General features: G+C 36.5%; 1 protein-coding gene and 1 pseudogene across 1 annotated transcript; one reads left to right on the top strand and one right to left on the bottom strand.

Annotated features, from left to right (window-relative positions):
* Positions 1-1788: 1788 nt before the first annotated feature.
* LOC100723992 (olfactory receptor 51A7-like) lies at positions 1789-2742 on the top strand. Its single transcript, XM_003465280.1, has one exon. The coding sequence runs from the start codon at positions 1789-1791 to the stop codon at positions 2740-2742; it is 954 nt and encodes a 317-aa protein (XP_003465328.1).
* Positions 2743-7955: 5213 nt separating this feature from the next.
* LOC100734328 (olfactory receptor 51G2-like) lies at positions 7956-15025 on the bottom strand (annotated as a pseudogene).
* Between the last annotated feature and the right edge of the window lie 1004 nt (positions 15026-16029).

Here is a 16029-nt window from a genome sequence, read left to right as displayed (position 1 = left end):
CAAAATGAGTGACTCTAATACTCGATGTGTACTGAGGTAAATCAGTGTGAAATTTGCCTTAAGTAAAACTTGTCCATAGTTTTCAAGCCCTCTTAAAAATATTCTTCCAAGGGCTCTTGTGTGTTGTTGTGTCTCTCCCTCATCTATACAAACAAACTTTATGAAATACTCATTACTGATTATGCTGTGAAAAATGTAGCAGGATTCAGAAGACCTCTGGAGATGAGACTATCGCCTTTTAAGATTTCAGAAGCACAGTCTATGCAAGAGTATGCAAATTGTGACTCATCTGAGATCTGTTCTTGAAAGATAATTAAAACTGATAGGAACATAATTATAATATATTTACATGCAAATGTTATATATCTACTGAATATAATTTTATCTGGTTTTCTTACATGTTTCCATAGTCCCAAAACAGTATAAAATCTCTTAACTTTGGCTGAGAACAAAGTAAGAATAGTTTCTTGTTCCAGTTTTCTATAACTGTAGCCTTTTTCCTTTAGTTTTTGCTTACTTATTTCTGTGGCATTTTTTACTTTTAGTCATATTTTAATTAATTCATTGTCACCAAGGCAAAGTGGTGTTTGAATTGCTTGTCTTTTAGATAATATCTGTTATTTATTTACTTTCCGATCTTTATTTCCTATATGATGCAATCACACAAGAATTTTTTGTTCCTACGTAAAAACTAACAATTATAACTTAAATCTAAGTGAATTCAATCAAAATAAATAATACTTTTTCCTTCTTCACGTAGGATAAATACATAAATTAATAACACATCTTCCAGTTGTGGTACTTTATTTTGTGATACTGGGATCAACCTCACAAACTTACACTTGCCAGGCAGGTACTTATGCTCCTGGGCTAAATCCCCAGTCCTCCAATGGCACTACTTTAAGACATTTACTTGCTATGAATATTTATGATTCCAAACACTATATTTATAATTTGGAATAGCTGTACTTCAAATGCTTTGCAAGTAGCTGTTTATTGATATTTGATACTTTTCTAGGACCAGCAGGAAAGTGAGTTCACCTCATATTTTGATGAGTGCTTTCCACTGAGAAAAATTACATATTTAACAAAGAAAATATTGAACAATTGAGAAATTCATCATAATAATTAAAGGCATCTCATGAAATTTTTAAAGACGAATTGGGGTTCATGTGAGCTATTACAATATAATTTTGTTCATTTTTCAGGGAGAAGTGCCAGAAAAATCTTTCATGCTTCAAGAAACTGCAGTATTTGCAGGTATATTGTAGTTCTGGAAGAAAGTATAAAAATTTCTTAAGAGTCTTAGAAAAGACTGAAAATAAAAGTAGATACAATATAATTTAAAAATACTAAAAAGAGGAGAACTTTTACGAAATTAAATAGTAGTTAGAGAATAGTGTATTTCACGTTGACATATTTATAAGTGTATGTTAAATATTGAGGTCTTTTTTCCCAAGACTTTTGAGAAAAACTATTTTTCTAAGCATAGATATAATATTCTTTATTTTTTATTTTCATTTGATCATTTGTTGTGTGGATTACCCAAAGGAATGCTCTCTGATCTTACTTTTAATAATATTTATCTATTGTTTTAATTCTAGATAGTTATCAGGATAAATGGAAACCTTCTAGGGCTTAATTTTATAATTTAAATATGTCTGAAATTAATATTAGCCCAAAAGAAATAGATATGCTATTTCTTCCTACTTAAAATGTATACTTCTTTTTTCCTTTTAATAGGAATATTTTGAAGCTGATCTGACTGAAACCCTAGAGATATTCTTAATGGAGTTTACAAACAGTACCTGGTTTCAGCCACCCTCTCTGCTGCTAATGGGCATCCCTGGACTAGAATCTATACAAGTATGGTTTTCTATACCTCTGTGCATCATGTACTTAGTTGCCCTCCTAGGAAACTGTACTATCATCTTTGTTATCAAAACCACCTCCACCCTTCATGAGCCCCAGTACATCTTCCTGTCTATGCTAGCAGCGACAGATGTGGGTCTATCTTTATCAACTCTGCCTACGGTACTCAAAGTCTTCCTCCTGAATCACAGGGAGGTTGAATTCCATTCTTGCCTAGCACAGATGTTCTTTATTCATACCTTCTCCTCCATGGAATCAGCCATCCTGCTAGCAATGGCCTTTGACCGATTTGTAGCTATTCGCAACCCCCTGCACTACAGTCTGATTTTAACTTCTTCTCGGATTACTGGAATGGGATCTGTAGCAGTAATTAGGGGCCTGGTGTTAATGGCACCCTTACCAATCCTGCTCAAGCGCTTGCCTTTCTGCAAAGGTGTCATTTTATCCCATTGTTACTGCTATCATCCTGATATGATGAAGCTGGCCTGTGGACCTGTCAGAGTCAATATCATCTATGGATTGTCTCTAGTCCTCTGTTCCTTTGGAATTGACTCTTTGTTCATTGTCATTTCGTACATCTTCATTTTGAAAACAGTGCTGGGTATTCCTTCTGAAGATGGACAGCTCAAGGCACTTAATACTTGTGTTTCTCACATCTTCACTGTCTCCATCTTTTATGTGCCACTCATCATTCTGGCCTTAATTCATAGGTTTGGCACATTTAAATCTCCTATTCTCCATGTCACCATGGCCAATCTCTTCCTCTTTTTGACTCCTGTCCTTAATCCTTTGGTTTATAGTCTGAAAACCAAACAGATATGGTCAGCAGTGGGTAAGGTATTTAAGGGCAGGGGAGACCAGCTGAAATAGCCACATAGGACCTTAAATGAAAAAAAAGACACATAGGACACTCATTTTCTCTTCTTTTTACCTCTCTTCTCTGGGAAACACATCATTGTTTCAAGGTTTGCTTTTGAGATATTTTACGCAGCATTTTGAACTTAATGAATCCTGCTGAACTGTTCATCATAAGGTGAAGAAATTGAGATTTTTTTTCTTGTCAGACAGAAAGATGACCATAGTTTTATTATTGTCAAAGACTAAAATTGACAAATATGTTGTTAGGGTTTGTGTTTAGGTGTTCTCCCAAAGCCTCATGCAGTCATGCAGGTGGGCTTCTAGAATTTGTGACTGATTGATGACCCAGTGCAGAGCTTATGAGTATGAATGCTGCACACACCTAGAGTGGGTAACCGCAATGCAATATAAGGGACAAAAAGAGTCTTCTCTACATGTTCTTTCCTTTTTACTCTTGTTGTTTTTGTTGTCTTCTGCCTCCATGGACTGTAGCCCTCTACACATGCCACTCTGCCTTGGAGCCAGCAAATTATGGGCTGAAAACTCCAAACACTGTAAGCTAAATAAATCTTTCCTATTAATTTTTGATTTTTATGTATTTTTGTCTCAGCAGTGAAAGAAAATTAACCAAGATGTGTATTAGTATGCTAAATTACATAATAAGCATATATATATATATATATATATATATATATATAACCACCAGTGCGGGATATGTATATTGTTTTTGTGTTCTATTTTAAAAGATCACAAGGAACCTTAAAATTTTAAGACTAGGAATAGGTAGGAATGATAAGTAATTACCTATGATCATCTTCTGAAAAACAGCGATGAAACCAGCATTACTCAACACAGAGTAAGAAAAAATAAGCTTTCTCTTATAAATAGCATTTACTAACATAAAAAGAATATCTGAAAATTAGCGGACACCTATGATTATTTTTATATTTTAACTAGGAATTAGACGTTGAAAGTTAATCATTCAAATAAAATCTATCTATCATCTACTGCATGCATGGATTAACAAATAGTGATATGCATATAGGTATGCATGCCCACACTGAGGCACTCTTCAGCCATAAAATAATTACTGATAGATGGTGTAAAAGCCCTGTTTTATAATTATAACAAAAATCCACAGTGGATAGATCTACTGGCACACAATGCTTCCTGGTAGTTTCCAGAGTCTAGAGGTAGGTGGGTTGGTCAACGTGTAATGGATCTGAATTTCTGTTTTGTAATTATGACTATGCCCCAGGAAGTACATAAAGTTGGTGATTTATACCTGATTGTGAATTTAATGAATTCTACTGAATTGTCAGCATAAGGGGCTTAAATCTATACCCAATTTTTTAACCTGAGGAAAAAAAATTAGAAAAATGAAAAGCCTGCTGCACGTTCAGTAATACTAAAGAAACACCACATTTAATTGGAATGAATCTCAACTGGAGAGGAAAAGCCATTTAAATGTATTATTGGACTGACTGATGAATTTGAATAAAGATTAGCTATGACATTTAAAGTATTGCATCAATCATAAATTCATGAAGGCAGTAACTGTACTGTGGATAGTAAAGAGAATACTTTTATTCTTAGGTAAATATAGTGAAGGAATTAATACTACATGCCATATTATATGGAAATATTTCATAAATTACTAGAAAAAGATTACCTGAGAGGGTAATCAGACAGATTTTGTGTGATAATATGGAGACAGAGAGAGAGAAAAAGCGAGAGAAGGAGGGAGAAAGATAGAAAAAGAAAGAGGGGGGGGAGGGAGAGAACAAATGCAGATACTAAAGAAGAAGAGCAAAATTTTAACAAATACATGAATCATGAACAGAGTTATATAAGGATAGTGTGTAACATTTACATGTTGACTGTGTATTTATGTAGACAAGTGGTAAATATACGGGAATTCCTTGTCAAATATGATATTGAATGAGGACAGCAAGTTCATAATGATAGCATAGAATAATAGCATATTTATAATATTCAAAGTGACATAAAGTACTAGCTCCTAGGTTCCTCTTTCAAGACACTGTATTTGAATTTTCATTAAAGAACAGCCCTTCTGCACTTCAGAGCCCAAGGCTTGAGAGACAAGAGGTCAGTTTTACTTATGGAAGATGAGATGCCTATTGCCCATTTGATTAAGGCAAATGCCTCAATATAGACTCACAGGACACACAACAGCACCTGCTATCACACTGAAGGAGAGAAAACAATGACCATGCATAAAGGGAAACATCAGTGATCTTTACTGAGCCAGGGGCCTCAGAAAGGATAGGGACATGATATTCCCTGCTTTTTCATTTCCTAAGATGTACATTCACATTGCTGAATATTTTTACCTTGTTCCTAATATATGTCAAGTGTTTTTGTAAGGGCCTGGAGCATAGTTGGTATAAAATAAATACTGTTTTGTGAAAGTAAACAAATTCCTTTGTGTTCATTAAAATACTAGGCTTTCTGTCTTCTTTTTTCCTTGCCCTCATCTTATTTCTTTAACTTCTTTAGAAATTAATTGGTGTCTCCCTGAGCCTGGGACCTAGGAACATAAACACAACTCAGCAAATTACTTTATATGGGAAATGATATAGAAGGAGAGGGAGAGCAGAAAGTGACTGATATGCAGTGTATACCAAGTCAAAGATAAAGTCACAGATGACAGTAAGTGTGACCCAGGTTGTAAGAGTCAGGAAAATGTAAGTGAAAGGAATGAGACAAGGAAATGAGGAAATATCACACACAACACCAATTTAAGGAAAAAGGAATTAAGAATGTTAGACAAAAGTAGCAGCACATATTAAGGAATGTGATTAGGACAGAATATTCTGCTTGTGTGAACCACAAGAAAGTATGCACTGATAAATGATACCCTGGAAAATGTTGACCAAGAGAAAGAAAAAGAAATAGCTATCAAAGAGTTAATCAGAATTTTTGTTTATTTAATTAGTTATCAAAATTAAATTATGTAATTATTCTATTCAATTGGTATTCTATTAGCCTTATTCATATTTTTCCAGGCAACTGAAATGTTGTTTGGATGGTTTGATGCCTACCACGTTAATACTACCTCTCACAATAGCCAAACTCACAGTCACTCATATATAGGACAGAATTCTTCAGATCTCAGGTACGTGAGATTTCCCCATACACCAAGCAAGCAATTTCCCAGTAGACAACGATGGGTACCTTGTAATTGAATTCGGTTCTGACACTGTGAACCTGGAGATAGTATCAGACACACAACTGAAGGCTCACTTCCACTGTTCCTACATATTGGCCATTGGGCCAGCTTTGAAATTACATTCATTAAAATTTTGATTGAAGTTTTGAATATTAAAGAAAGTTGAATATCTTTTATCTGATTTAGAAAATGAGCAAGAATCATTTCAATGAACAATGAATAAAGCGTGTGTATCAGTATAAATATAAACAATCACAAATTTTTTAATCATAATTCCCTTTTTAGGAAAATGAAAAAGTTGCTGTCAGTGGAGTAAGGAAGGAAGGAGACAGTTCAGATCATAAAAAAGCTTTGTTTATCATGCATTGGGTTTTACCATTTATCATGTAAAATGTGTATTTAATTGCAAAAGTTCAAAATAAAATTCAATGTGATCATACTTGTTTTACAAGGGTTAAGCAGCTTTATAAAAACATTTGAGAATAAGGAGTTATAACATGGTGAAACTGGCTATTACAACAGATAAAAATGATAAAAAAAGTTGAAGGGAAATAAGAGATGTAGATAAGTGGAAATATTAAAGATAATGTAGTAATTGTAACTAAATGGAAATTAATGATTAAATGTGAAAAATGTAAGAACTACATAAAGATAATAGAGATATTTTCACTGTAACAATATTAAAAATCCAACCAACAATCATATACATAAGGGATTTAGAAAAAAGAAACTTTTCAAAAAAAAAAAAAAAGAAACTTTTCAAGGAGAATTTCATGAGTTTAGTTTTGGGTTATACTGAATTAAAGGACTCTTCCAGTGGAACATGAGTATGTGCCCACATTTTTCTAAAGATAAAAATAAATAAATGTGTGGGAGGCCAGGTGGGAAGAATTGAGGCTTATTTGCTCTCTTTGAGCACTAAGGAGGAAGCTGGTATACCAGCGCTGGCACACTGTCAATTTTAGGAAAAGTCAACACAGCCGAGAGTCAGTTATTTCCCCGGACATGCACTACAGTGGGAGGCCGATGAACCGTGTGTTACTCTGATTGCTTGTTCCCTTGTCTGAGTGAATAGAAGTAGGATAAGCCAGAGGTTTCGGGTGATTCTGTATATATTGATTTTTCATCCTCATACAACCTCTGGCCAATAACAAAGCTTAAAGTCTCACTCCTACAAATGGCCCTGAACAGGGAACCGGAAGCGGAAAGTTTGTCCTGGGGAAAGCCGTGGTTAGTTTGCAATGAGGAGTTCCACAGAGGAGAAGAGCCAGGCAGCAAATGAAGAAAGAAAAAGCAATGCTAGTGCACAGGAAAAACTTTTTCTAGCCAGGGAAACAGGGCAGAGCTTATTAAAGAGCATCATTATATCCCTTTGCTGGAAATTCTTTTACACCTTCTTTTGGCTCAAGGGCCAATTCTTAGCCAGACTGCAGGAAGCTGTTCAATGGGAGATAGCATGTCAGCACATACCACGTGTCCCAGCACCAGAGATTATTGTGTTGTAGCTAATAAAGACTGTGAAGAAGCACTAGGGGCCATCTGATAAATTAAAATCTTGAAAACTATTTGAAAGTATGCTAAAATGTGGATACAAAAGGTTGTAAGTCCTATATGTTTGCCCGAAACAATTAAGGTTTTATCAGCTTTTTCAAAAATACATTTTTACTTATGGTCAAACAGGTTATATCTACAAATAGAGCACTTGATCTCAGGCAAGAAATGAAGTAATTACCTACCTTCTAGAGAGGGAACTGCTGTCCTTTCTTCTCAGATGTCAAGGAGCAAATCACATTAGGCAAATCAATATCATTCTAAATACTATCAAGGTTGGACCCACTGGCAGGAAGTAGAATGCAGATTTGGCCCCAAGCCCAAACATATATTGAGGACATTTCCAGTACAAGCTAACCCTAACCTTGTCATCAGAACCCCAGGAAACACAGGATTAGACTTTGCTGATGCTGATTGAGAGACTTTGATTGGTGGAGATTAACATGTTAAAAATCCCTACATGAATCTGTAACCTCTTCCCTTAGGAACTGTGGGTCTCGTCCTACGAAAAAATAGTTTAAATTTACAGAGTGTTAAATTCTTTGCTGAGATTATGGACTCAGATAATTTGAGGGAAATTCAGTTTATGTTTCAATAACATGATGTTTGGGTCTTTGGTGACTACAAAGCCCAACTAATGCTTTTACAAACTGTCACAATCACAGCTGTTAGTTGGGAAGTTAAAGGATTTAGATGCATCCCCTACAAAAATAAATGTTTATAATTCAAACTGTCATAGACCACTGACACATGTATTATGCTCATAAGATTAAAGGAAAATGTTTTTGAGCGCTGTTGGACACAAGGGGTGCAGATGTTTCAGTGATAGCTTTATTCCAGTGGCTGCCTGCCTGGACTAATCAAGCAGTAGTAACCTCCTTGGCTCAGGTAATCCAAACTGGTCTTGCAGAATGGTGTTTCTTTGCCTTATCTAGGCTTACATAGCTTTAGAGGAGTCTTACAGCCATTTATTACAAGAATCCCAGGCAATGTGTGAGGTAAGCATCAGCTGAAACAGTGGGAAATTCAAATTAACAATAAGGTAATCCCAATTGTTGATAAAAAGATTCCCAAACCATAATTAAAGTTGGCTTTAATCTTATGACATTTACACTTAATTTTTTATTTAAATTTTTACACTAAATTTTTTATTTAAAGAGAAAAAAGAAAGGAAACAAAAAACAAATCAGTAAAAACGTACAAGTAATACAGAATTTCAAGAAAAAAAATATACAGTAAGAAATCACTAGTTAATAAGCTACATATTGTCATCTTAGAAACAGTTGTACAAGTTATAAAATTAAAGCATATAAAGTGGACATTCATACAGTGAGATTGCAGACAGTTCCATGCAATTATCCAACAAATGCTCAGTAATATGGTTTTCCATCCTACACACTCAAACGTACCTGTGGTTATATCCCTTAGTTCACCTTCCTTTCCTATCTTTTTTTTACAATAACAATTACACTTTTTAGGTTTTATTACTCCCACAGTTCTTATTATTTTTTTTTGAAGAGAATAAAACCAAATGTGATTAAACAAAACAGAGTCAGAACAGAAGGATGGGCAAAATACATGATGCAAAAATAGAATACCAGGATATCAAAAATTCTTACTATTGTGCCTGTTGCTATTTTTAAGAAGAGTTGCCTATATCATCAGGTATAATAGAATTGATCAAAACAGTACAAAACAAGACCAATAAAACATACACTGGAGACCTTACAAGACTAATAGTCAAACCATAATGGGCATCATAGTAAATCTTACTGCCTTCAAAAGGATTCCCTATACCCTCAAACTTGATACTATCCAACAAAATAGAATATAGTAAAATCAGACAGAACAAGATGGAGAGAGCAATACTGGGGTTCAAATCAGATTAATAGGAAAACAAAAAAAAAGGTACTATAATATATCCTGCTATTTTTTAATTTAGTTTTCCCTTAATTGAAAAAAAAAATAAGAAAAATAGATTAATTAAAAAAGGGGGGAGATTGAGATAAAACAGGACATTGTAACAGAACAACACAGGGCAGAACCAAACAATATAAGCAACATTGTGTTTCACCAGATAATCTAACATAATAGTAGTCACAATAGTGCCTCTTTCCTTGAATTGAGTATAACATGGTAAACTATAGCATCGAGCATATCAAGAGAGTGTGAAGCCGTTCAAGGGAATGGAAGAATTATAGGATATTTAGAACCAGCTAACAGAAAACGAACAATGGTTTCTATATTATCTCTTTGCCTATAAAAACTTTTGTTTATACTATTGCATATAGTAAAATATAGTAAGATACTCCATGTTAAAGCCAGTGGAAACAGATGTACAACAGCTTGATTGGACTTCAAAACAAGATGATGTTACACTTAACATTTTTAATCCTGTTGATATAAATAGCACCCCAGTAGAAATGCATTGGTCATAAGTACAAAAGCATGGGTAAAAGGAGAAGGCATAAGTGTTGTGGTAGTCCCTGGAGATGGAAAAAGGAGAGGAACCAGTTACCCTATTCGCATGGGGGTCATTGTTTGCTGGTGTCATCGCAGGAAATGCACAGACAGTGTGAGTACCCTTTAGAACCATATGACCATGGAAAAGTCCTGTTTCTGATGGACCTATGGAGGAACTTGACTAGGCTCTCTCACCAATGAAAGTCTTTTATCAAATAACAACTGAATAAAACTATCCAGGAGGTAGAAAGACTGATCTATCATCAGTATCTACCCAAGAGGAAATCATCTGACGTCTATCAAGGGGCTCTAAATAGACTGCCCCTGTACTCTCCGACTGCTAATTGCAACTGCACCAAATATTCATCCACATCTTTGAAATTTTATGCCTCAATTTAAGCACCTTTGGCAACCAAGAATCATATGACATCTTTGTTTCTCTATACCAGTAGCAATTCAGTGATCATTTGCTGTCCAGAGTTACACCCTTCAGTTTAGCATTGATGTAATTTTTATTCACCATATATCCCCAAAACATTAAATTTGGGTTTCTGTTGCCATTTCTTCTTAGTCCTACCCATTATCATCCCTGATTACAGTGACAATCTTCATTTAAGCATTCTGCCTGTCTTTTCACCTTAATCCTCCCAATTTTCATTGTAATACTGGATACTGAACCCAAAGATTGAGTTACATCCCAAGCCCATTTTATCTGTATGTTGCGAAGTATCTCATGAAGTCACTAAATTGCCCAGCCTGGGTTTTAACTTCTCACTCTACTTCTTCAACAGAGCATTGTGCTGGGACTACAGGCGTGTACCAACACTCCCAGTTTAATTACCCCCAAAAGGGAAAAACCTGTGCATCTTTCTCATGTATTAATTCATGGTGCCAGGTGAGCTATTTGGCAGATAGGAGATCCTGAATAACATTGTCTTTTGAACTATCGTATCCTCTGATCCAGAGAAAATCTCATTCCCCAGCAAGAATGCATTGCACCCAAAATCTCTTGTGCACCAGGAGAACATGGCGGACAGATAACAGCAGCTACGGAGGCTCTCTGAAAGACTTGGCTCAGAAGTCAGGAATGGTGCGGAGTAAGGAGACATAAGCTGGTGGAGATATGCTCTGCTGACTCAGGAACGAACTGGGCTGAGAGAAACCAACTTGGAATGCAGTCCTGGTGCTAGAACAGGAACAGAAAAGCCTCAGTGTGGAGGCTAGAGCCCGTGCCATTGGAAGCCGCAATTTGGGTTTCCCGCCGCACTGCGGCCGCCTCTACATCAGCTCGGCAAGGAGAGACACGCGCAGAAACTCTGAGAACGGGAATCTGCGAACGGAGTCGAAAACAGGACGGGCAGGGAGGCGTGCACTGACTTGTGGTGAGGTGAGTGAGAGAAACTGACACTCTACCACAGTTTGACTCCAGCAGAGGACATTCTGGGTCTGGGCAGTCCTGTGGGAGCAGGGCGTGGTGGCAACTTCAGCCACACATCCCCCTCTCAGGGGGATTGGTGAAAAGTGCCTAGCCTACATGAGATTGCTGGCGGACCCAGTAGGCTAGCCCAACCCAGATTCAAGAGCCTGACGGTGGCCTGGAGGGGCAGGCCCCGCGTAGGCTGCCTGGTCTGGAACTTCCTGGTGTGCTGCGGTGGGCGGGAACACCTAACCGGCGCAATTGGATAAGGCTGTGGCTGACAGGGAGGGAAGCTGGGCCTCCTATATAAGCTTGCATATATAAGGAACAGAGAATATGGGAAGAGGAAGCAACAAGAAAGGCTCCTTGGCCCCCAATTCTGAGAAACAGGTAATAGCGGACACCACATCAATAGACATAGAGCGCCATCTAGAGAGCCTCATAGATCAGTTCAGGAATGAAGTTATCAATGACCTGAAGCTAGAAGTAAGCAGAATAGTTAGAGAAACGCTAAGCACCACCCAAGAAAAAACAGATGGTGGAATGGAAGAACAGAAAAAGAGGGGAGAATTGTTTGATGGAGAAAACAGAGAAAGCATAGAATACGTGAAGCAGGTTCAAAGGGACTACCAGGAAACTAAAAAGTCTATCGAAAACTGGCATAACAGCTTGAAAGAAACTAAGGACAGACTATCTGAACTGGAGGGCAGATTTGTAATATGGGAGAATGAAATGAAAAACTTCTTAAAAATAACAAAGAAACAAACAGCAATAATACAAAGACAAGAAGATGATAAGAGGATCCATAACATAAGAATTAAGAACATAAAAGAAGAAGTAGGGACACAAACAAATGAACTACAAAAGCTACTCACAGAAATAATCCAGGAGAATTTTCCTAATTTAGCAAAAGGTAAAGATACTCAGATGTATGAGGCATACAGGACCCCAGCTACCTACAACCCAAACTGAGCAACATCCAGGCATATAATAATAAAAATTTCAGAAATTCAATACAAGAACAGAATATTAAAAGCTGTCAGAGACAAGAAACAGACCACTTATAAGGGAACACCCATCAGAATTACAGCAGATTTCTCAGCACAAACCATCAAATCACAAAGACAGTGGGGGGAAATAATTCAAGCTTTGAAAGATAATAATCTCCAGCCAAGATTGAGATATCCTACACAACTGTCCCTGGAAATTGATGGAAAAACAAGGTGCTTCCAGGATAAAAAAGAACTAGGGGAATTTGCAACCACCAATTCAACTCTACAGAGAGTATTGCAGGATATTCTAAAAAAAGAAAAATACAAAGAATCCAGAAATAGTGGCGGGGAGGCCACAACGAATGGAACAGAGGACAAAATGAATAAGACAAACTGACAGCTACTGACAGAAAAAGAGCTCAACAGAAATGAGGCAGAGAAGATTGGATGATAGGAACAGCTATTTTGGAGAAAATGACATCTTAATAGGTAATACTGATTTAGTATCATCTTGTTTTGAAGTCTCATCAAGCTTTTGTTCTTCTGTCTCCATTGGTCTAAATAGGTTGTATCTTATTGGATTTTATTATGTACGATAGTATAAGCAAAAACCTTTTAAAGACAAGGAGATTATACAGAAACCATTGTTCATTTTCTGTTAGTCGATTCTAAATACCCTGTAATGCTGTCATTCTCTTAAATGGTTTTACATTGTTTTGATATATTTAATGCTACAGTATACGAAGTTGTACTCAAGGATTTCAAGGAAAGAGACAATATGGTAACTACTTTTATGTCAGGATTATCTGGTGGTGAAATACTATTCTGCTTAAATGGTTATGTTTTGATCTGCTCTGTTTTGCTGTTATGCCCTCTTTTATCTCAATCTCCACTCCATTATTTACTTTTTTATTTTTATCCTTTTAATTAAGGGAAAAATAAATAAAAATAGCAGGATATATTATAGTAACCCACTTAGACTTTCCATTACCTCGATTTAAAGCCCTATGTTACTCTCACCATCTTGTTTTTGACTGATGTTCCCCTATTCTGTTTTGCTGGATAGTACCAGGTTCGAAAGTTTAGGCAACAGCTGTGAAGATAATGAGATTCATTATGACGCCCATTCTCGTTGACTTTTATCGACTTTTGAAAACCTACAATGTCTCCAATGGTTTGGTTTTGTCGGTTTTGTTCTTTACTGTTTTGTTCAATTTTATTATAACTAATGATATAGGCAATTCTATTAGAGATAGCGGGAGGCATTATGGTAACCATTGTTGAACACCTTGTATTATGTTTTTACATTATCTATTATGTCCACCCTTTTGATTTGACCGACTCTGTTCTGCTATGTCACATTTGGTTTTACTCTCTTCCAACAAAGTAATAAGAACCATGGGAGCAATAAAACCCAAAATGTGTAATAGTCATTGTACAAAAGAGAGGAAAAGAAAGTGCTCTAAACTATATAACTGCATGTATATTTAAGTGTATAAGATAGAAAATGATATCACAGAGTTTTATTGGATCATTGAACAGAACTGTTTGCAGTATCATTGTTGGAATGTCCACTTTACAAGCTTTAATTTTGTGACTTGAACAATTATTTCTAAGATGACAATATGTAATCCATTAACTAGTGATTTCCTACTGTTTATTTTTTTCTGTAAATCTGTATAACTTGTACCCTTTCTCCGCTTTTTTTTTTTTCTCCTTAAATAAAATTGAAAAAAAAAAAACACACACACACAAAATCTCTTGCGCAGGGTGGCTTGGATCTGCTTGGATTTGAGACTGTGGACAAGGGGGTTTAGCAGTGGTATCATGAGGAGGTAGGCATTGCCCATGGTGGTGTACAGAATTGTGGGGGGGTCTCCTGGGTGTAGCGGTGCAGAACTGCAAGGCTGATGAGGGACAGGTAAAACACAAGCACTGTGCACAGGTGACAGGCACAGGTTTGCAGTGATTTCCAGTTTCTGTCTTGGATGCCCAATTTCATAACAGTGCCCAGGATCTTCATGTAGGAAACAAAGATGAAGATAACATCCTCTGTAAATGTGCAGAGTACACAGGTCAGTCCATAGACACTGCTGAAAGTAACATCCCTGCACGCCAGGTTTAACATGTCTGGGTAGTAGCAATAGGAGTGTGAGAGAATATTAGCCCCACAGAAAGGAAAGGCCCTGAGAAAAAAAGGCAGAGGGGCTAGAAGAGTGGTGCCTTGGATGAGGGCAGCCCCACTAAGGCAGGCAACAGTGCAGTGGGTCAGGATCCTGGTGTAGTTCAGTGGAGCACAGATGGCACCAAGCGGTCAAAAGCCATGGCCACCAGGACCCCTGACTCGACTGAGGAAAGGGTGTGGATGAAGAACATTTGGGTCAGGCAGGCATTAAGGCCAATATGGTGGACATCAAACCAGAAGATTGCCAAGACACTGGGCATTATTGACAATGAAAGGCCAAGGTCAGTGAGTGCTAGCAAGGCCGAAAAATAGCACTGAGGCTCATGAAGACTCTGTTCCACTCTAACTAGGATGAGAAGAAGAATATTACCCACTAGAGCCGTCAGGTACAAGAGACAAAAGGGGATGGAGATCCACATATGTGTAGCCTCTAGACCAGGAATTCCAATAAAGAAAAAAGTGGGTTAATTAGAAGTGTCATTAAGAGCCAACATGGTGAGATGCAGGTAAGACTATAGCCCACAGTGCTTGAAAACTGCAAAAAAGAAAGTGTGTGTCAGAGAAGGAGAAAAAAAAAAAATTGAAGGAGCTTGTTTATACATGGAAATAGAAAACTGAGACATGAATAACTCAAAATTGAATGCCAAATTTTGTTGATGCAGAAAAACAAGCATTATCCTATTTTGCCAATGGTATGAAAAACTCTGAAGTGTTTTTGGAAAATATTTTGGTAATTTCCTTTACAGTGAACACACGGATTTATCATGCAGGTGCCATTACCCAGTAATGAGATTTCAAAAAATTCGTCAAAGAGAAATAAAGTCACATAACCTTATATATTCACACAAAATGATTCCAAAATCTTATTTATGATAGAAAAAAAAAACTGGAAAGAAATATAATAATGTGATTTAGTAGAAAAATGCACTATGATCTATGTAACTTAATGTAAAGGAGAAAAAGAGGAAAATCTATAACGGGACAGATCACTTACATGCCATGTGAAAGAAGACAAATAAAAAAGCAAACGCTGTTAAACTTCATTTAAATTAAAAAAATAAAAGTCACAGTGAGAAAAGGTTGATAAAAAGGTGGTAAGGAGAATGAAGAGATACATAACAGACTTGAAAAGATTTTTAGGAAGATACATGTTTCTTACTATGAGTGATACTATGGTTTTATATGTTTTTAAAATAACATCAAAATTTACTCTTAAGATTTTATAACATTTGTGGTGAGAATTGCAAGAGTATTGAGGGCTAGTGTGACAGTTTTATATTACAGTGTCCAGGTAAAATTGATACATTTTATTGTAAGTAATGAGCAAAAAAAGTGACTAAAAATAAATGTTTCTCTGTTCCAGACTTTTTTTTTTTTTGTCTTTTTTCGTTTTTATCAGTACCAGGGATCCAACTCACGACTGCCTGCTTGCAATGCAGGCGCTTACGCCACTGAGCTAAATCCCCAGCCCCTTGTTCCAGACTTCTTAATAATACTA

The sequence above is a fragment of the Cavia porcellus genome, unplaced genomic scaffold, assembly GCF_034190915.1.
Source record: "Cavia porcellus strain 051 isolate PalLab524CR breed Dunkin Hartley unplaced genomic scaffold, mCavPor4.1 scaffold_9, whole genome shotgun sequence".
NCBI classification, from domain to species: Eukaryota; Metazoa; Chordata; class Mammalia; order Rodentia; family Caviidae; genus Cavia; species Cavia porcellus.
This window is presented reverse-complemented; position numbering and strand designations above follow the sequence as displayed.